This window comes from Tigriopus californicus, chromosome 8, assembly GCF_007210705.1.
Source record: "Tigriopus californicus strain San Diego chromosome 8, Tcal_SD_v2.1, whole genome shotgun sequence".
NCBI lineage: Eukaryota > Metazoa > Arthropoda > Copepoda > Harpacticoida > Harpacticidae > Tigriopus > Tigriopus californicus.
The window spans coordinates 1,451,957-1,473,657 of record NC_081447.1 but is presented as its reverse complement, the minus strand read 5'-3'; the positions used below and the strand labels follow the sequence as shown (position 1 = coordinate 1,473,657).

Here is a 21,701-nt window from a genome sequence, read left to right as displayed (position 1 = left end):
AATCTCAGCAGCGGTAAGGAAGTCCGCAAAAAACGAAGAAAAAAATTCAATTTGGTCTTAAGTCAAGACAAGATTGGGCCCAGAATAGTTCTTTGAGATAAGCCAGATACCACGTGTCGAAGGCAGCCTAAGCAGCCTTCAACTTGAACGGCTTAAGTGCAGTTGGTGGGGAAATCTTTGATCCAGGAGTACATAGTTCAACCAACACCTATTTCGATTAAACAATTTAGCAGTAGTATATGATCAACTTTGTCCAAATACGTGTATAACGTTTGCATAATCGTTATGCTTCAGTCTCTCTATTACTACAACAAGTTCAACGAGTACAAAATCCCACAGTGAAGGGTTCCGAGAATGAAGAACTAGCCATCAGAGGCCAGTTTTTTAAAGCTCGTACCTCGATTTAGGGGCTTGGACGTTAACCAATGAAAAATACACTCGCCAAAGTTGACAGCAGATGCTCATTATGGGTAACGTCCAAGTCTTAATTAACAGATACGAGCGTTTAAAAAAACTCGCCACTGGATTCACGAGGGCTTTTTTTTTAAAGTAGAGTTAGTATCACATTTGGTTTTGAAATCTACATGTCGTCGTAATGCTAGGTGTTCAGAGAGTGTGCTTTAATGCTAAAGGTAANTGAAAAATACACTCGCCAAAGTTGACAGCAGATGCTCATTATGGGTAACGTCCAAGTCTTAATTAACAGATACGAGCGTTTAAAAAAACTCGCCACTGGATTCACGAGGGCTTTTTTTTTAAAGTAGAGTTAGTATCACATTTGGTTTTGAAATCTACATGTCGTCGTAATGCTAGGTGTTCAGAGAGTGTGCTTTAATGCTAAAGGTAAAAACAAGACAATCATTTGCGTGTATAGTTTGGCATCATTGTGATGCTATTTTCGATTGTTCTCATTTCAAACAAGGTCATGTGGCATAGAATTGACATTCATATTTCAGCAAACCTTAGTCCTACACCCTCATTCCCACCCAGTTGGCGCCTCATCGGATAGGACCCGATTTGAAGCACTTTGATTAATCGGCAAAAGACTCCCCAGTCAAAAGAAACGAAGGGGCTAAACCACTTCGCTTGAACTTTCGAAGTATCTTTTCCTAGGTTGCGTGAATAGTATTAGCCACTTCTCCGCGAGTCTTCCAGAAGTAGGAGAACAAATTGAAACAGTCCACAACGATCACTGTTCCAAAATATAAGAGAAAATATGCAATCTCCAAAACGGTAATAATCGAGGCACCAATTATCAAGCTCATCGTTCCTCCAATTTTGGCTGAAAAGTCGGGAAAAATCTTTGAATCCATTAATAGGCACTTTTAGCCAAATATTAAGCTTCGTTCGTTAATCGACAAATCTGTGCGAGAAAGCACGTTAATTAGGTATCAAATCATCCCGTGCTTTTGCTGTTTTTTTTTAATAAATGGAGGAAAATACTCGTATGTATCAAAACGCCACTGATGATGATTAAATTTAGTCTTTCCAGAACTCACCTAAGAAATCGTAGAAGGTATCCATTTTCATCTCAGTGCGAGAAAAATCGAACGTTTCAAAATAGAAAGTTAATGAATTCATATCTCTGTAATGTGAAGAAAAACTGAATTGTTTGACTTAAGGAATTAAAAAGCAATGATGAATGAATTGTTTGAATAGCTCATGTCATTTTATAAAAAAATGATACGTCACAATTTGGGCCACTTTTTAAGTTACTCTGTGTCCAAAATTTACAACCGTAGTTATGAAGTATCAGCTCTAATACTGTCCTCAAAAAAAAATTCAGATGGAACCATTGTTCCTTTTAAGCCATGAGACCAGAATTCATCAGAATCAGATCTCCACCTGAAATAGGCAAGCTTTGATCGACAAGCAACACTGATTTTGGCGAATTCTGACTTTGCAAGATGACTCTTTAAAATTCCTTACTCACTCGGGGCTTTGATAGATCATTTGGCCCTCTTCATTTCTCATAGACTTGCTATTGACGAAGTCTTTGACAGTTTGAAGGTCCAGATTTGTCAGTGATTGTGAGAAGTGGTATCGAATTGAGTTACAATCGTCTAAGCAAGATTCCAATAGCCCGCCGGTCTCAGTGGTTGCCGTTGGAGTGGATTGGTTCACCATGTCCTCAGGGGTACAAGGTGGGATTGATTTCCCTGCCAGTATAATCACAATCCTGATTAAAGCAGAGTATTCATCAAGCGTTGCGCATTTTTACTTACACGTTTTGTAGCCGTAAAATACTGCTAGACTGCACTTGCCGAACTGAAAATGGTTCGCAAACCCTTGACAATTTGCTTTGGTGTTGACCATTCCTGTGAGATCCGTAAATGTTTGGTTCGTTTTAAGACATCCTCCTGGCACATCAATCCTATCAATCTAAAAGTAGTGAACAGTTGATCCAAGGCAGACCCATGCTTTCAACCAGACAGGCTCTCGTGTGGGCTTCAAATGCTGCTAGGCATATTATGCATTATATTTATAGATAAATATATATGCCTTTTGGTGTCATTAAGTCAAAAAGATATTTGTTTTTTGAACAAGCAGGTGAAAACAGGTATATTCTCCAGCAAAAAGATAGTCTCAAATTTTCATCAGGCAAAAATCTATAAACAATAAAAGATGAAACAGAAAACTCAAGCGATGTGATTAAAGTATTTTGAAAGATCAGATGATGCCAAATGCATCCCAGTCCGGACTTTGATTTTTGTGTTTGGATTAATAACTCGACTACGTCCGCCCAAAAGCATGCCGTGATAGCATGGATTATCGTTCAAACAGCAAGTTTATTGGTCCGATTTTGGCCCTCTCGTATTGGACAATACATAGTTAATTGATTCAAATACGGTTGGAATCTTAAATCTTAGTTGAATGGGGCACTAGTTAGCCCAAAGCATGACAGGTGAAGCTTGGCACACAAGAAGCTCCCACTGAGACCGAAAAAAAAGACCTGGCCTTTATTGTTCATAAAATGGCATTTTGTGTTTCTTCAAACGAAGGTGTACCAAAGGAAAAGTTTCGGCCATCACGTTATATTTCCAATGCTAATGCTGTCTTTATCCACTAAATCAGTTTTCCAGTCTTGAGATTGCAGGAGTTCTCTTAATCGCTCATACCGCATCAAAGCTGATCTTCATCAAATCCCAATTTGTAATAAGTTTACCTCCGATTTGGTGAGTCCAATGGATGCATGGGTGCCAGAAGACAGTTTGTTGGGCCTGTGGCTCATGATGACAGCCGGGCTATTGTTGTAAGTCACGGCCCACACAATCCCATTTCTCTCCGCAGCGTCTGTGCCCTTCCAAGGGATTCCAAATGCTTCAAATAGACACGTGCTAATAAAGTCAGGGAGGTGGAGGACAACATTGTGAAAGCCCGTTTATATTTACATGGAGCATTCTGACTGTCCACATAAGTCCAAATTTTGAGGGAATGGAAAATGGATGGGAAGGTCTCTCGGATCTCTACATTGGTTGTAAAGCAAGTTCCGGAAAATCCAAATGTCGGTTTGGGGTCGAACAAGATGTCGCAACAAGTTTTTTGACCCGGAGAGCCATTAATGTTGGTGTTGGAGTAAATTTCGGCCTTCATTTCGCAATAAATGATAAAGTCCTTACATCTAGGTCCATTGGGAAGATTCAATCCTCTTAATTAGTTAGCAAAATCGAAAAATGCTACTTTCACTACTGTAATTGTGTACCTGACGGCCACTTTATGGTAGAGGTCCAAGATGTTTAGGTTCTTCGAGTTCAAAATGGCGGCGAGTTGTTGTGATTGTTGATGTAATCGGGTAGTGACCGTTTGTGTAGAATTGTCCTCATCTTCCATGAACTTGAGATATCTTTGGGCATTTGGGTTTACAGCAAAAGTCATGTACCCAGCCAAGTCGTTGTCAATACCATATGCTGAAAATTAACAACTACTATGTGAAAACCATGAATTTCATGGAGCATGGAGCACAAGCCATTCATGCTTCTACCTCGAAGGAGATCGCTGTTGAAATACTTTGGATGACAAACCGTGATATTGGGATACGTCATGGAGTCGGCAGTGCTCCATTCGGCGGAATTGGTCACCTTCGTATTGGACGAGAACTCAAGACTTTGAAGCAAAATAAAGATGGGAAGCATCAGGACGATCAAACAGGACGCCACCATGATGATGGCCTTGAACACTTTGGAACTGGCATAGTGATACCAGCCAACGCCATGGAGACTGCTGTAAGACGCCAGATCTTCGATCCATTTGATCCCAAGCTCTTTGGATGAGAAGAATACGTCAGAGGACGGACTATGACTGATCCCGGTGTCTTGAACATTGGGTGTTCCTTTGCTTCTTTTGGAAATACCGAGAGAGCCGAAATCGATCATTGGACTAAGACAGAACACTGAATGATGTTGTCGAAGTAGTCTCAAATTCTCATTTGATGGGACTAACTATGGATCTAAATGTATGCCATGAATATTCGATTGCCCTTAGTTGCATGACAGAAATTCGCTTTTCGTGACTGGATATGTTCCATCAAAGAAGGAGGTTAGAAACGAACAAGCCTCCATAATTGTCTGTAATTTGTGACCGTTTATTTCTTGGTAATATAGCTGAACCCATAAATTGAGACCGAAATATCGGGAGGTAGTTTGTACCATCAAGTATGTTTATGTTCTAGACAATTCATTCATCCTGTTCGTGGCCAGAGTACATTCTGAGAATCTGTCATTTCAAATGTAATTGAATATTTGACATATTAGATCATCATTCGAGAAGATAGCGATCATTAAAAGTTCTTGGCAAACTTATGTCAAGAAAACTGATCAATTTAGAAACTTATGATGGGAAGCATTAGACGCAGATGTTTTCGGTAGCCTGTCAAATTGTTTGCAGTAGTCTAGATCAATCATCTAAGTTGGCCCCATCTTTTCATCTTGTTAACTTTGGCATGGTTATGTGTAGACTTATTTTTTTCTAAAAAATATGAAGGACATTTAAGTCCAAGATTAATATACTCAAAAAGAACTCCGAATATATTTGCTTTCTAGTTGATGTTATATACTAGCTGAGTGGCCTGATGTATCTAAGGCGACACAGTTCCCCCAGAGGATGTTAGTTCGAATCTCTTCTTTGGAAGACATCCTTATAAGAGAGGATCTCTGGTGCAGTTATTAGGGAAGTGTTCTTTCATGTGAGAGGTCGCTGGTTTGATTCTCCTCCTTGTCCTTTCTCATGTAGACTTCAGTTTCATAATGTAACTGAAATTAAGAGAAAAATCGAAGCCTTTGACAATTGGAAGATGTGGTCCTTGCTAAAAATCCTGATTTCTTTTTGATCTTATTTTGGTGATTGAAAGAGATGGCCTGGTCGATTGCAATTACTTTTATTGCCTCAAATCGCCTTTATGATGTCCATTGGTATTAAGGTTTAGGGAGTGCCAGATCTGTCTTTTTCTCCGAATATCGTTGAAAAATGCCTGATAGCTTTTGCTCGGTGCTTTTTTGGTGGTGGCATGTAGCGCAACTGTACACAAGAAAGTTTTCGGCAAAGATGAAATGAGCCTCCCTTTCTTAGTCAACTAGAAATGGGTAGAACTACGGTACCAGGCTTCAGAGCGGTCTGAAACCAACGTGTGGTTGCAGCAGAGACTCACTCGCATTATTGGAGTCAGCAATCTTAACTTTACATTTGAAAGCAAGCAATCGTATATGAATGACAAAATGACGTGCTCTTTCAAGCGACAAGGACTTTACGGTTGCAGTCTACTACCAAACACCCTTTCTTCAACTTCGATGAATTTTTCGGTGATTTTTTGAAAAAACGAAAAGGGGCTCTTTTTCGTTTCATTTTTTCGTTTTTGTATCTTATGAGGTTGTGACTCTTTCAAACCCATTTTTTACGTGCTTGCTTTGTGTATGTGTACAACCGAGAGCCTATTGATAATTGTTTCTAAATGAGATATTTTTTTTTCATATTTGGTGATAGGGTCGGAAAGGTGAAATTTGCCCGACCATCAAAGCTAGGCATCTCAGAGTCCGTAAAAAAATTCCGATAGGCAATGAAGTCCGTATCAGTGAGGCAGTGTATTTAAGGTCTGAGAGAACAAAAGATATTAAAAAGAAAGTGAATTGTGTAATAATGGTATTGATCATACAGGTCGGATGACCCAAGCTATCGAGGGACTTTGCGTGGTTAAGGTAGCTAAAACCTTGTAATCTGGGAGCTAGTCGATGAAATTCCTTACTCTAGTGGCTGACATCATGCATTCGCGCAATATATTTGAATGGTTCATGTCCATATTTATCTGAAATTAATGACTTTTCTTCGAGCGAATTCCCAACGATTGAACAGTTTTCATTTTTATTTTCCACTTCTAAATCCAAATCAAAACCTAGTGTTTATCAATTATTTGGTAACACTCTTCACTCGATTGGCACCGAGTTGTACGTCCCTCGCTTTGTCATAGCTCCCAAAGCATTGTTTGAACACAATATTGAGAAGCTTGCCGAAGAAATAAGTCAACTCAAACAAAGTGATCATCGAAGCTCCAATGGCCAAACCAATCGTTCCTCCAATTTGGGCTATAATAAGGAAACACAAATATATGTCAAAAAAAAAAATGGGCAACAGTTTGGTCGGAGATTCAAAATTATGTAGCACTCACAGAAAAGATCTAAATATGTTCTTCGGGTCATGACGTTGACTTGATAATCGAATGATTCGAAATATACCACTATTCCACAGGACTCACTAAATAAAAAGCATCTCCGTTTCGTTAGTTTTTTATCGATATGAAAATATTGACCATGAAGTTTGTATTAGTTCAAGGTTTGACTCACTTTCCACCAGCAGTGAAGCTGTTTTGGTTTGGATCGTTGGCAACGTGGATGTTTTTGTCAAAAGCATTGATATCGATCTCGGAAGTGGTCACTGAAGATTTGTGAGACACTTTGTGGCATTCCTCGAAACAATTTGAATTCTGATTGACTGATTCGGAGAAATCAATGGTTGGGTTGGAAATGACGTCATCCGGCTTGCAGGGTCTTAATCCTGGCCCTAAATGGTTCATAAGGCATTCATCATTCGATAGTACGCTCTAATTCTTCTTTGCATTTTAAACAATGATATACCAATCGTAATTGTCAATGGAATTATTTGCCATCTCGAGCATTGAGAATATTTCAATTTGGGGACAGTTTTCAATGCAAGTAGTACAACAAAAAATATATTCACCACGAACATGGAGGACTCCTTGTCGTAGACACTTACATGGTTTATATCCAAAGTAATTTCCGATTGAACAGTTCTGGTGGCGGAAGTGGGATGAGAGGCCTTGGCAATTGTACTTTGTTCTTGGGTTGCCAGAGAGTTCGACAAATGTGGCATTGAAGTCCAAACATGAATTCATCGAGTTTAAGTCGGATCGATCGGTCTTTGAATCGGGAGCAAAAGAGAGTTAGGTGAATGACTGAAGAAATATGAATCATGTCATTGGAAGGACACTTCGAGAGTTGCGAATACACTTCAATGATCACACGAAGTCAACAGATTTGGGTTAAAGAAGGATCGGAATTAGTCATGAATTAAAGGTCGGAAAAATAATTTGTGTTCCCGTTGATGACAAATGCCGGATGGTTATCAAAACTTGTTTTACTTACAGTAGCAACTCTTCACTTTAACTTGTGTCCAGACAATTACTCTCATTCAAATCCCTAGGTTTGCTCGTTGACCTCAAAACAAGTTCTTTTTCCGAGCTTTAGACTCATGATAATTGTCAAGAGATGATGACGATAAAATTCATTTTATTTGTCAGCGAATTTACCTCGACCCTTCTGATCCCAATCAAAGTCGTTATCCCAGTTTGGCTTCTGTGTAGATCATGACTCAATAGCACAGCTGGATTGTCTAAGTATGTGAGTGTCCAAACTAATCCATGACGTTCCACTGCATCTGACCCCTTCCATTTCATTTTAAACTCTAGAAAGGTATTCTATGTAAGTTTGAATTAACCGGTCTACCCCAATCAGACAAAAAGATGAACACACCTGGCGTATCTCTATAGTTCATGGATACCCAAACTTTGATTCTATCCTGGAAGGAGGCTTGCTTTCCTACAATGGTAGCATTACTGGTATAGCAAACGCCCGCGTTGGTAAAGGTTGGTTTGGTATTGAAAAAGGATCCACAACAAAAGCGAACATGTGGAGAGTTGGTCGTTCCACGGACCAACAAGCGGTCTTGGCCTATTTCACAATAGACCACAAAACCATCGCAACTAAGAAAAGAAAGACAACTTAATCCGTGATCCAATCCTTTGAGGGCTCGTCCTTCCCAAAAACGATGAGCAGTAAGGTGGAAGAGAACAATCTCATCAAATTTTCGTCTGAAGAGAAAGAACAAGCCATATCCAATGAAAGAAACCTTACTCAATAGCCAATGCGTAAAAGAGTTGTAATAAGTCCAGATTGTGTTCCTCTAAGGTTTGATCCAACTCATCTTTCATTTTGGCAAAGTCTTCTTTTCCGGCAAACCCAGGCATGGGGCGTGAAGGGGATGTCAAAAACGAATAAAAGCTCCCAACCGCGGGATCCAAAACTAAGGCCATATAGTTAGCAAGGTCATCGCTAACGTTAAATCCTGTAAGTGGAAATTATATTTAGGGCCAGTTTCCTCTCGAGTTATAAGGATGAATTGATAAATAAACCACGAATTCACACAAGTTAGTGTCGGAACTGAAGTCAACCAGGTTTTGTGTAAGACTTTTGAATCGTTTATAAAATTCTCGAACAAGCCAGAGGTTGACAAGTCAATACCGGTCAATACTGCCCAATGACAATTTGGATGTCATATCATGATCACCTCGTTTTTTAGTGAATTAGAGAATATAAGTTGTATCATGACAAAAACAATTGTATTGCATGTTTTTGTTTTTGTTAGATTTGTTTCAATCTGGAATATACTTTCCCTTGTTTTGAGATCTTCAATTCCATTGTCACTGTTACCTATTGCCTGGAATGGTCCCGATTTTGAATGCGCAGCTTGGGCGTTGGTTCTCAAAACTTGTCCCATGTCCTAACCCAGATCTTAGCTGTCACTCATTTTCATAGTCCATGTTTACTTTTCTTTTCTTCTTTTTACTCATCTATTTGATAGCCCGAACTGTCATTCACTTCATGAGTTCTGACTCGGAAATCAATAAAAGCAATTGTGATATTGTGGGACAACTATTGTTGGGCAGGAACCTAAGGTTCATTGGTCATGTAGGAAATACATAACGTGGAATAATTTCCTAACCCCGGGCATGTCTCACGTCTTGGCAACTTTGGTGGTGGTGTGCCAACGTTGGTTAATTGTCTTAGACTCCATTTTTTCTGACTCAATATCAGAATTAACCCCAATGAGCTCGTCTAGGGCCGCTTTCGGATGAAAGCAATGGTGAGAGGCTGCCTTAGTTCATCTGGCTGTCATTCCGCGCATTTCGAGTTGCATTGGCAATAAACAATAACAACCAGTTTATCTCTAATTGTAATTGATTGTAGTTGAAAGTAACTGGCACAGACAGGTAAAGCAAAAATAGTTAAGCAGTCTGTTGCAATGAATTTCTCGACAAGAAGTTACTTGGATAAATTTTCATAAGCCTTTATCCACAAATGCAAAAGGCAGTCCCTTGCTCTTGTTTTAAATGCAAATTTGTTTCTCTGTACACTTCCCATTTTTCAAGCTGATGGATGAACATACTTTTCCAAAATGGTATTCTATCAGATGGTTTGATTGTGCCATATGTACTAGTCTTCGACAATAAGTTCAAATGATTATATAGACAACCAAATGTGCTGAATCAACGGGCTACGGAGCAATCAAAAGCGTATGATTGGCAATGGGGAGGGAGGAGCGAGGAGCGAGAAGCAACTAAGATACGAGTATTTCACTCATGACCGAGTGAAACCATTGATCCGTTCTTGCCAAAGTGACAACGATGAACTATGGAAAGGTGAGTAATAGATACATGTTAAATGCACATTAATGATTAAAGAAGCATGGAGCAATTTACCCCATGGCTTTTCACGCTTCCAGAATTTTGGTTATACCTTTATGAGGACGATTGCGATTGCCCTGAAATACAGATATGGTCAGTATTCGAGTCTCTAGACTACATTTCGCTTGCTTCTGCTTTTTTTCTTCATTCTTGTTCTTCCTGATATTGTTTATCTTTTCTTGAATCATTCTCCCTTTGTCTTATAACATCATCACCTTTTCCTCCTGGTTGCTTCTTTCCGATAGAAGTTTTTCTTCGAGAAAGCAAAGGGAGAGGAGAATTGAACTAGGCACATCTCTCACACTAGAAAACTCTTTCCTCCTATACTTGAAATTTATGACTTTGAAATGAGTTTGGGTCTAAGGTTTTTCGAGCCCTGACATTTGATACATCTGCATGAAGAGTCGTCCGCTGTCGACCGTTTATCTCTTGGATTTATATAGAAAAATATACTTATCACTTATGCCAACAAACAGTTTTGCTACTTTTCATCATTTTCAGTTATGGTGTTATTGTGATTTATACGCGTCTGACTGGAGACTGAATCTAAATCTGTTTTGAATATCAACCTTCAATTCATGGGTCATACTGTATTTAAGCAATAAGCCATTGATAATCGATTTTTATCAACTTTACCCTCTTTCAGCTTTATTCAATGTTTTACGTATTCGTCGATGAGAAAGGTATTTTAGGCCAAAATTAACCAATTTCAAAGCTGGTCTCTTCACCTTCTTACCTTTTGTGTTTCTTCCATCTTAGGCTTATTTGCCTTGTGTGCAATTGTCATTCTATCGTTGAGATGACTTTTGAGACAAGTTCTTTACCCCCGCCCACCTTTGCCACTTTCATATGTAACACTCATTAGCTGTCAAAATGGGTCTGCATTTAAATCTTGTTTTTTACCATTTGTTGTATAGCAAATTCAGTCATTTTTGCTCTGTAAAACCACCATAGTGTTTGAATAACCAATCAAATTACATTTTTTCACCTTTCTATAACTTAACGGTATTTCTACCCTGTCGTAACCTATTTTGCCTACCAATTACATATTCAAAACAAACTAATTTGACGAAAATCAAAACTCCATGCAATATACGTATTAGTGCACTCATGCTATGCTCTCATTCCTAATCCTCGACCAATTTCAGAAATGCTCATTCTTGTGATCGCAATTGATACTTACGTTCCATTTTCGCTCTATTTGCCCAATGTGTCTCGTCTTGTCACTTGACCAACCGATCCTTATATTAACAAAATACCTTCAAAGATTACAAACTTCAAAGCTATCCCTCAGTGCTCTAAGCCACGTTTGAAAAAATAAAGCACCCAAACAACGTGCAGAGATCAATTAAAACTTTAAAAGAATGCAGATCCCGGTCGGTCAAGTGACATTCCTGCTAAAGAATTTTGGGTGGCACAATGTCAAGTTCGGAAATGTCAAGTTAGACGCCTTTTTCAAGACCACTGAATTGGATATCTTGGTTTCTCGAGAGAAGTTCATCACTTCACTGACGATAAAGAAAGGTATGAAGCAAACCATAAATACCGAAAAACAAAGGACAAGGGTCCTCAATAAGGTCTTGCTGGTAAAGTTGTACCAGGGGACCCCGTGCATGCTAACACTATCGGCCATTTCGGCGATCCAAGATTGTAAGAAGAAAAGTCTGGACATTGTAGGGAGTTCTTCTCTCTTTCAATTGAGAATGCAAGAGGCAAAGGTAACATTTACGGACTCGACGAGTGATATCGTGCAAATAATTGCTTGAGGACCTTGAAGGCTCACCTAAATGTAATTGACGTAAGGGCCACATGACGGTGCACGAGTGACGTTGTCGTATATGGGTAGACGTTTCCTAGTAATGAGTAGGGGCTGTTTTTGAAGCGGGCCCAAACAATTACGCCGGTAAAGACTGATTTAAGTTAGGTGGAACAAACATACAAGGTTGGAGAATTCTTCGCTATTGCATGATAGAGCATGAGGAATTTAATGTTCATTGGGGGTCACCTATTTCAAGATGGCCTTTCAAAAACATTAGTAGAGTGTACTCCTGGGCGGTTAGAACTTGTCATAGAAAAAGATGCTTTATTTATTGAATCCCTACAACATCCTGGAAGAAAAAATTGTGAATCCCGGCCTTAGATCTTATTACCAAGGGTTGCCAATAACAAGACCAGAGTCAGCCATACAGATATACGTTCGTCCGGCTTTTCAAATTGGTCGAATTTGGTCCATTTCTGGCGCTTCTTGGGCTGTCTGACGTTGGAAGTGAGGGCCCTTAAAGCCAGAGTCCACGTATTGGGCACTCTAATATTGACCTTGCGCCCAGTCATCTAGAACCATTAGTAGTACCTCTTGTGTTTTGGGTTGTCAATTTTTATGACACATGAACGATGTGGCATTTGTATCTGATAGCGCCAATTAATAATCTCGCGCTTTAGTTCCCCTCCGTCCCATTGACCAAGTACTTGCATTGACATACCGATTGTCTGAGCTCTTGCATCATTTTCTTCATGTTTTATTCCTCCTGTCCATATGTAACGGCTTTTTTTCTAGTGAAAGAGGAAGGTTCCAGTGCAGATTAATTATTTCAAATTTCAAATTTTGATCAAAATTCTCCTATTTTAGAACACTCCCCGAGAAATAACCACATTTTTTTTAAAAAAAAGGTCACCGGACAATGACACTGCCAATCATAATAAAATGGACGAGGTGGCGGCCGACTATGCCGTAATTATTTATGTTAGATTAACCATTCCTCAACCATGTTGTATGCATATTCATCTCAATTTTGTCAGAATCGTTTTGAAAAAGTCCAGTTAAACATGTTCCGATAGAATCGTTAATTGATGCTTTTCCTGTTCGTTTTCGCATTTTGCTCTGAAATTGTGTGTTGGATGGCCAGGCACTTTGTGATGAAACTAAATTCAGACATATTTTTTTACATGTGTTGATTTAAAGAAACTTTTTTTTAACCGCAAATGTAGCATTGCCGAAATATATACTTGAAATATGCACCCAAGGAGGAAAAATGCAATTGAAGGCAATTTAATTATAAAAGGAAAATAATTTTATTTGCACTTGTTTGAAAATAAATTGCTTGCAATTTATTACAATGTGAACTAATGTATTTACCATTGTGATTAATTGCATTTGCAAGCAACTGAGACAGGTTGTTTTATAGCTTTTACACGCTAGAAAAGCACGCATTACACGTAAATATATTCTTTCTCTTTTACGACATCATTTCCTACTCGTTGCTGCACAGAAAAAGTTTTGTTACACAGAAGCTATATTGAGAAGATTTCAAAGTGTCCATGGTAACTTTGAAGAGACTAAATGAAATACGTTAAGACCGAAATCCTAAGTAGTGGCTAATACAGAGGTTCAAAGCCAGAGTTATGTTCACTTTTACTCAATTTGCATCGCAGCACATTCTAAGCAAAATTTCCAATTTGGTCGCTTTTTTCCTCAAATTGTTTATGATATTCGCTGGCCAAGTAAAAGAAAGGCTCCTCTACTCCTGAATAGTCCTTATTTGAGCACTCGAAGTACAAAAGCCCAAGTTGTTGTGCCAAGTCGGATCCCGCCTTTGGTGGAACCACCCTCCGATCTCCCAAATCACTCTTATTCGCGATCAGCACTCCCATGAGTTTCCGGTCCGTTTTCTTCTCGTCACCATCTTTCACGACTCGGGTCACGTGTTCAATCCACTGAAAAGTGTCATATCTTGTGAGTGAATATGATTCGAGAAATGAGATGAATATTGAACCTCTGACCTTGACCACAGAGCCAAACGAGGCCTCATCACAAACGTTGTAAACAGCCACAAACATGGCGGATCCCTTCCACAGTGGCTCCAAAATCGGAGTATACAATTCTTTCCCTGAGCTATCCAGCAAATACATTTCCACGCAATCATTTGTATCCGGGATATTAATGGCCTGCATTTGAAGTATTTTTTTTTTGCCTTAGTAGAAGTGGCTTCCCTTTCAAGGAAATTAACTTACCTTGACGTGGACTCCGGCGCCGTGGGTCATGAGATAATTCTTCGGGTAATTTGTCCCGTCTGAGGCCAATTGTTGGCATAAAGCCGTCTTCCCCACTTTGGACTCACCCACGACGGCCACCTTGAAAATTGTAAAGGGTTCATCCCAGATTGGCCTGTATCGCAAGGTGATTGCATCGTTCTTAATTTACCTTAGCGCGCAGAATATTTGGAATTTCTAGAGATTTGAGTTCCATTTTGATGTGATGGGCTTTAGAGTACGCGTCAGGTTATACCTGCATGTTGTCAGTTGAGACTTTCCGTGTGCCATATTGGGGTGAAAGTCACGAATGAAAGAGCGTGAGACTCTTGGACTGTAATGTACCTTGTTCGAAAGAATTTCAGATAGATTTGCAGCAACCCTTGTTAAGTATAAAAAACAAGGGTAAAATTTTGGATATGAAAAGGAACAGTTTTGAATAAAACACGGAAAGTAAAATCTAATATCTCGCAACCTACGGCAGACCAGCCAATTTGGATCAAGAGGAAGGAACAATGTGTGGCCCTAGCGGGATTGGAAGACACTGAAGTTAAGTGAAGGAAACGGTACTTTGTTGACAGGTAAAAGTTCTTTCCCGTTGCTTTCTAGTTTCTTCAACTTTGTCCTATCTTGCTCCACAAAGACAAGCAAAGAAAGAGAATGCATGTTCCCGTAACAATAAAACAAATCAAGCGATTGAAAGATCCACCCTGGACAAATATTTGCCACAGTGACCCAGACAAACTTACAGTGAGTGATGGAATTCATATTTGTACTCAAAATTTGGGACGTGAAGGCGCTATCAAGAGACGACTCTCCAACCTGGAGACTATCCGAAACGATGTGGCGTTAGTGTTTCCATTCGACACGAAGTCGGAATTTGCATGTGGAATTACAAAATCGGGGCACATTTTTGTTTACAAAATGGGTCCCTCTGCTCAACTTTACTTGATCCAAGGGCTTCCAGAGTTTCTTCCCACATCTGTGTCCCCATCAAAAAAAGATAACAAAAGGTTTTGTGGCTGTGTAAAGGAAGACAAGGTTCAACATAACTTTGAGATCCTCGAATCAGATTTCCATCAATCGCTTAAGGTGCTAAAAGTTGGACCAGACTTGTCAAGTCTAATCCTAATCATGAACTATACAGTATTCCATTGGAAAAGTCATCTCAACTCTACTGAGGCCAAGGAAAGCGTTCAAGTTCTTCTGGGAGAGTGGCAAACCAAGTTGCTTGATTTGTATCCTCATAAAATAATTGCCACTGAGGCAACCCAATGTTCAAGTCAACGGTTCGGATCCTTGTCGTGGAAGCTCTTGGTCGTCTTTTCAACATTGGATTACGTGTATGCTAAGATCTATTCAGTCCTTCCCAATTTCCAATCCCGCCCTAATCTTGTCGTTGAGCGACAGATCAAGATCAGTGATATTCTTCCCAAAGTGGTCAAAACCGCCACTGATGCAGGTGCTCAAGTGATGGCTATTGCTCAGAACTGCCACAAGAGCCAAGAATCCTCAGTTAAAATTTTGGTACCTCAATCGAATCAAATTTTCAACACAGAACTAAATGGCGAAGACATCAGTTGCATCTGTTTTGGTCCAGGGAATCAAGTCATCCATTGTTTAGGATCGAGTCAACGATTGTTCCTATTATCTCGAACAGGGTTGCTTCTCATGACAACATTGCCGCATAACATTCCCAAACCTTTTATCGATTTACGGCACTTCAAATCTGATCATACCAACTCGGTTCCCATGTTCCATGCCATATGCTTCACACGTTCATCTTCATTGTGCTCCAATGGAACCGATCTAGTGGAATTGACACTTCCGCCTGCACTCGACGATCATCTGCAATTTGTGCAATTACTAATATCTCGAGCTCAATTTATGGTCCACCCAGAAGCCTTTGGCATGGTCCAAAGACTTCGTGGCGAAGATCTGCCTGACTGGAAAGCCCACTTCTGCTCACATGGATGGCGTCAAGACTTGGACAAAGTGAAAATCTCTCTAAACCTTCTGAGTCACGCCATTCTGGACGCTCTCATCGCTCTAGGGTCGTTGGAACATTCACGCAAGCCGTTGCTTAAGGTTCAACGGCGCATTGTCAATATTTATGGTTTGACATTGATGGCCGAAATCAAAAGCTCCTCTTCAAAAGTACCGTTAGGCAGAAAATGGCTAAAAGCCGCCGTGTCATTTGGAAAATTGGATCAAGGTCAAAATAGCCTCAGCATACTTTCTAAATTAACGGGACATTGTTTTAGCACTGTATCCAAGTATTGGCCAAAGGATGGGGATCTGAGAGAGCTTTTGCGTTTTCTTAAGTCTCTTGTCCTGGATTTTCGGCACACTTTCGAGAATGTCCCAGGCACGTGGATCAAGCGTCACATCTACGAGAGTAACCTGACAATTTTGTACAATCAAGCGCAAATCCGGAATGACATCCCAATGCTGATTAAGATCCAAAGACATTTCCAGACTCAAGGCCAAGCCTTAATGAGAGTGCCAGTTATGACTTTACGAGGTAAAGGATGCTTGTCCTTTTTCAAAGGACAATCAAGTAAAGCGATCTGGTTTTGGCATCAATCTTTGGTCCGGAACCAAGGACAGAAATTGGAACAAGTATTGGACATCTTTTACTGCCTGATTCATAGTGGAGCCGTTCCAGAACTGGTTTTATACATGAATTGGGTTCACGAGGCACAATATGAGGCTTTTAGAACCGTGGTTGAACACTACATAAATCTCATCAAAATGATGCATAACAAGTGTGATTATTATTCTGAAGAGTACTTGCGGTCATTGGCCATTGAAAATATTCAGTCGTTCCAAAATCAAGCTCTTAATGGCAGGTTGTCTTCACTTTTTGACCTTCAAACTGCCCTGAGCTTGATGAGCCTGAGTCATCATGGAATCAAAGACTTTCAAGATCTTCTGGAATCGTTCAATTTGTGGCGAGAAAGTCTAGCCCTGGATATAATACAGAATGCGAATTCAAGTCACCGAGAAGAACCCGGTCAAATGGAGAAGCGCATTCTTAGCAAAGTGATTGACTTCAAGTCCATTCCCAATGAGACCCTACTCCCAGATTTATTGGGATTGCTCAGATTGTTCCCGAATGCATCGATCGCGATCCACTCACAGATCTGCGTCCTTTTTCGCCAAGACGAAGAAACAGTTGACACAAATCACGTCTTGGACAACAAGTATGTCGAGATTAAATGGGTCGAGTGGCTATTACTCTTGCTCAAGGAGCTAAACTTTTCACACTTTGAGATCATGATTCAATCTCTCGAGTTTGCTCGACATTGCCAAAGACATTTGAATTGGGAAAATGAAATTCATCTACGAGAAATCAGCCTGCCCAATTGTGTCGAGCCCAATGTTTGGTGTGGTGAGGACCGGAATGATAATATTTACAAAGCACTTGACATTTACGACCACATTGATTATGTTTCCACCTCTTCAATTCATACAGAAACGATCTCGTTTCTCATCGCCGAGCTTCCAACGACTGATTTAAAAGCGAAATACTTTGTTCGATTTCATAGTATTTTGGCCCAATCCGAATCGGTTTTAGTTGGCAGACGCGTTCAACGAATGATGGCCGAGATGAGAAAGGTCAAGGTCAAGGTTGGGGATCTGGACCAGAGTGTGGAGAGCTGGATTGACAAAGGGCCTCCACTCCTAACCAACGTCCATGGAAAGGAAACCTTGTCGCAATTTGTCTTTAAATCTCAATTGAGATTGCGAACGACTGAAGTGAAACATCCAATCTTATTGCCATCTCCCGCAAAACCACCACTGCCATCACATTTTCCACATCCCAAAGACTTCCTAACCTCCAAGAAAGGTCTTTTTAGATCGTCTAGGTTTTTGACTCAAAAAGATGAGTTTTATTCCATTGGAATAAAACCTCCCCCAACCGAACCGCAGCATTTCCAGAATATGTGGACCTTGCCTTTATGGAGCAAGTGTCAATCTTTGACCCATGGGACGGATGAACCACGTCAACTCAGTAGTCAACTTCATAATTGGCTACAATCGTTACCAAATGGAACTCGATACGAGCATGAAAGTCCGAATGAATTCGCCCATGGGCAAGTGCTCACTTTAAGATTCATGGAACACATTCTAAGTGCTACGGAGCAAAAAACTCATGGCAAATCTGACCCAGAGCCGAGAGATCTTGATAATCTTCTGGACAGACATGAGGAGAGCGAGGACAGTTGTAATTCTGCTCGCTCCACTGTTTGTGTTTCCAGCCCAGAAAGTGGCTTAGGAAATGACACAGACAAGCATTTTATCGTCGCAGATGTCCACCGTGAAGTGCCGATTCCCAAGCCAAGAAAGTTGATACATTCTAACGACAAACAAGTATTCTCGTCAGATAATCACTCGATTTCAAGTGACACCTCCTTGTCGGCATTGTCCACTATATTTGAAGTGTCAGAGGAAGACTATTCCGTGTGTCCAAAATCATTACCTTCTAAGAGGAATATCCTTCTGCGCAATTTTGGAACACAGACAACGAAAGTAATCGAAGAACAAGAGGATCCATCAGAAGAAAAAGGGAATGAACAATCAATCGCCTCATCAAATGGCAATTACCAAGAAATTGGTGGCGCATCAAATGTCAATATCGATCCAGACCGTGAAAATGCAAGGCAATTATTGGATGGAAATGAAGTTCTTGACAAAGAAGTACCATTGGAATCTCTTTCGAACATCAAAGATCCCTCGAATGATAACTCTGATCAAGATTTGCTTGTTTCTACTCCTAATCAAGATAAAGATGCTTGTTCCAATCGTCGAAAAGATCCGCAGATACAGGAGGAAATTTTTCTGTCCAACAGTTTAGCAAATGACATCGTTACTTGTCAAGTGACAAGACTTTCCAATGATGAGACCCCCATTGACAAGCAAATTCCGATACAAACAATCCAATTGCTGACATGGGACAACGCTAGTTGCGAAACGAGACCCGCCAAAGCTCCTTTGAGTCCCGTTCCAAAAGTGGAACTTTTGTACAAAAATATGCTGGATTCTTTAAGCTGTCAAATTCCTTCTTCTACGGCAACAGTGAAAGAACAAAAGGTCGATCTAAGACTCAAACTTCCTCCTTTCCTTTATCTCGACAATAAATTCAATGACGATGATGATGATGGGAACGGCACGGACAATTACTTTGGTGGGATTGTTCATTTCAAGAGTGCTCAAGATCTTGGTCGAAAATTGCCCAAGTTCAAGTACAATGCCGGCGAATTCGATCATCTTCTCGAAAGCCCAAGTAAACTTGAGAAGAAAGCATTTGAAGACTTTGCGGATATCCAATACGGCATTCGTTGCGCCCTTGATGGTGAGTCCATGGTGAAGGCTAAAGTTGAAAACCCGGCGCCCATTATTGTCCATGCAGGAATGGACCCGATGAAAGCTGAAAATGCCGAAGCTAATTTCAGCTCATCGATCGATAGAGACGAAAAATCTGAAGAAGAAAATACACCGATCTCAAAGCAAGCGGAAAAGGTCTCTATAGGAATTGGAACGCAGGGCGTGGAACGCTTGGACCAAGAGGTTCAAGTAGAGTTCTCAAAGGCCGAGGTCAACCGAAGTCGAACCTACTCGGTAAGTCTACATACCAGTAGTGCACGGAATTATTTTTCTGGACAATTGGGTTTTCAATTGGAAAATGAAGCATCCACCAGTACCTTGGTGGAAGATTACTCGGATGAATTTGACGAGGACTTCTCTCGACCTGATGATGTTGAAGAAGCAGCTGAAGAAGACTTTGAGCCCATGGAGGAGGAATATATGCCGGGAACAAATGATGAGGGTTCATGTGGGACCGATGGTGAAGACGAAGAAGACGAGGAGGAGTACTCAAACACGTCGAAGGATGTTCCAACAATAGAGAGCGACCGTGTTTCTCCCCACGATTCCCCTAAATTAGTGTTGGCAGCTCCCGAAACACCTGCTCCATCATCTTCCCTGTCATCCCAAGACAATTCGTTCAAGCTCGCTCTCAGAGATGTGACAAATGACTCGTCTGCGAGCTTCCTAAAGAGGACTAATTTGTTGGAGCAATTGAACTCTGGACTTAATCACGAATTAGGCCGAAGCTCTCAACTTCTCCGTACTCTCACCGAGGTGTCCAATATCAATGAAGGCACGGAGTGTAAACAACATGCTCTCCCGAGAGAACCCGCTGCCCGATTGCCCGAGAGACAAGACAGCTATTCCGCCCTACAAAGACAAGTGCTCAACAATTTGAAAGCCCAGCCAAAGCTTCAAAATGATCAATCTCGGACAAGGGAAACGAAGTTTGAACAATTTCAAAAAGAGCTCCGAGTGTGTTTGGAACAAGATGGCTTGGCCAATCTTGAACTGCCTTTCACCCATCACATCACAAGGCAATTCAGACCTCTGTCCAAAGCAGGACGAGCAGGCGGCTCAAATCATGTTCCTCTTATTGATGATATTTCCAAGCAGAATACTTCAAGTCAAACTAGCTCAAGTGATAATGAAGACCCGCTCATTCCCCATAATCATCCAGTGACAACTCATTACGAGATGTTGCGAGTCGTACCTAGACTTGAGGACATTCAAGAGGTCATTAGTGAGGAGTATTCTACGTAGATCCTCTGCCTTGAGGGGATAAAACTCCCCCCCCCACCCCAGGGATTAAGTATCTCTAAATGCACCGACGTATTCAAAACTTTATTGCTATTATCAATATTAGAATTATTCAAAAACGAGCTTCACAGAAGCGGATTGTCTATAAAAATAGAAAGCACTTTTTTTCGAACTCCAGTTCACCTGTAAGAGAGCACAACAATCCTTGTTGATGGTTAGTTCTTGTAGCGCTTGAACGTGCCCACCAGGGCTGCCGGATCGTCTTCGGGGTCCATTTCAGGCTTGCCAAAGCGCTTGTGAAATCTCGTGCCCACACTCACAATCATCTTTTCGAGGAACACCATTAACAAGAAGATCGTGCCCATCATAAAGGCCACCCCTATGACCACACCCAACTCTTGAAGGGCTAGTAAGGACTGTACTTTCAGTGTGGCCAGAGTCTGCATCCCACCACCGGCACGCCCTTGCAGAAGCAATTCATTCAGATCTCCCTCGGACCCATCGATGCCCAACATTGACGGGTCAAGCACATCACTCATGTCCTCACCGCCTCCACCACCTCCATCGTCCCCCATGTCCCCCATGTCTTGGGCATGGACCAGCCCCAACAATAAGGACTGAGAGACAATTAGGGCTAGAAATGAACGCAATGCCATTTGGCCGTTGCTGGCTCGAAATTGCCTCATGTTTGGAAGTTTTGAGCGCCTTTTGACGAAAACCTTGCCCTTGGAGGACGTTGATACATTACATTTGCCGTTCCAAAACTAGTCTTGAAGGTTGCTATTGGCACGATGGGGCATTATTGGTGGGTCGCACGAGTGAGTGTTCCTCGTACAATGTTCCAAACTTTGCTCGACACTCACTGCCTTCCTTTGTGCAATGGGGATTACTACAGCGTTATTCCCGGATGCAAACCGATTTTGAACTGATGCTTTGGCTTTCTCCGTCAATTATCAACTTTCGATCTTGGACACACTCTCTGAAATTCTCGTCCTGAGTTTTACTCGACGAACGC

At 40.9% G+C, this 21,701-nt stretch overlaps 4 protein-coding genes across 4 annotated transcripts; all 4 read right to left on the bottom strand.

Annotated features, from left to right (window-relative positions):
* Positions 1-885: 885 nt before the first annotated feature.
* Positions 886-4,591, bottom strand: LOC131885693 (uncharacterized). The gene is made up of 8 exons (XM_059233817.1): positions 3,983-4,591; positions 3,704-3,908; positions 3,393-3,622; positions 3,167-3,321; positions 2,226-2,382; positions 1,934-2,159; positions 1,500-1,585; positions 886-1,282 (listed from the first exon to the last, which is right to left on the bottom strand). The coding sequence occupies exons 1-8, from the start codon at positions 4,371-4,373 to the stop codon at positions 1,110-1,112; spliced, it is 1,623 nt and encodes a 540-aa protein (XP_059089800.1). The 5' UTR covers positions 4,374-4,591; the 3' UTR covers positions 886-1,109.
* A 1,435-nt stretch (positions 4,592-6,026) lies between these two features.
* On the bottom strand, positions 6,027-11,859 carry LOC131885696 (uncharacterized). Its single transcript, XM_059233821.1, has 9 exons — positions 11,424-11,859; positions 11,211-11,226; positions 8,418-8,628; positions 8,037-8,266; positions 7,814-7,968; positions 7,261-7,423; positions 6,831-7,047; positions 6,656-6,741; positions 6,027-6,572 (listed from the first exon to the last, which is right to left on the bottom strand). The coding sequence occupies exons 1-9, from the start codon at positions 11,697-11,699 to the stop codon at positions 6,397-6,399; spliced, it is 1,530 nt and encodes a 509-aa protein (XP_059089804.1). The 5' UTR covers positions 11,700-11,859; the 3' UTR covers positions 6,027-6,396.
* Positions 11,860-13,131: 1,272 nt separating this feature from the next.
* On the bottom strand, positions 13,132-14,381 carry LOC131885700 (intraflagellar transport protein 27 homolog). The gene is made up of 4 exons (XM_059233825.1): positions 14,226-14,381; positions 14,036-14,155; positions 13,805-13,969; positions 13,132-13,738 (listed from the first exon to the last, which is right to left on the bottom strand). Exons 1-4 carry the CDS (start codon positions 14,268-14,270, stop codon positions 13,463-13,465), a joined length of 606 nt encoding a protein of 201 aa, XP_059089808.1. The 5' UTR covers positions 14,271-14,381; the 3' UTR covers positions 13,132-13,462.
* Positions 14,382-20,749: 6,368 nt separating this feature from the next.
* LOC131885701 (uncharacterized) lies at positions 20,750-21,695 on the bottom strand. Its single transcript, XM_059233826.1, has one exon. The coding sequence runs from the start codon at positions 21,370-21,372 to the stop codon at positions 20,902-20,904; it is 471 nt and encodes a 156-aa protein (XP_059089809.1). The 5' UTR covers positions 21,373-21,695; the 3' UTR covers positions 20,750-20,901.
* Between the last annotated feature and the right edge of the window lie 6 nt (positions 21,696-21,701).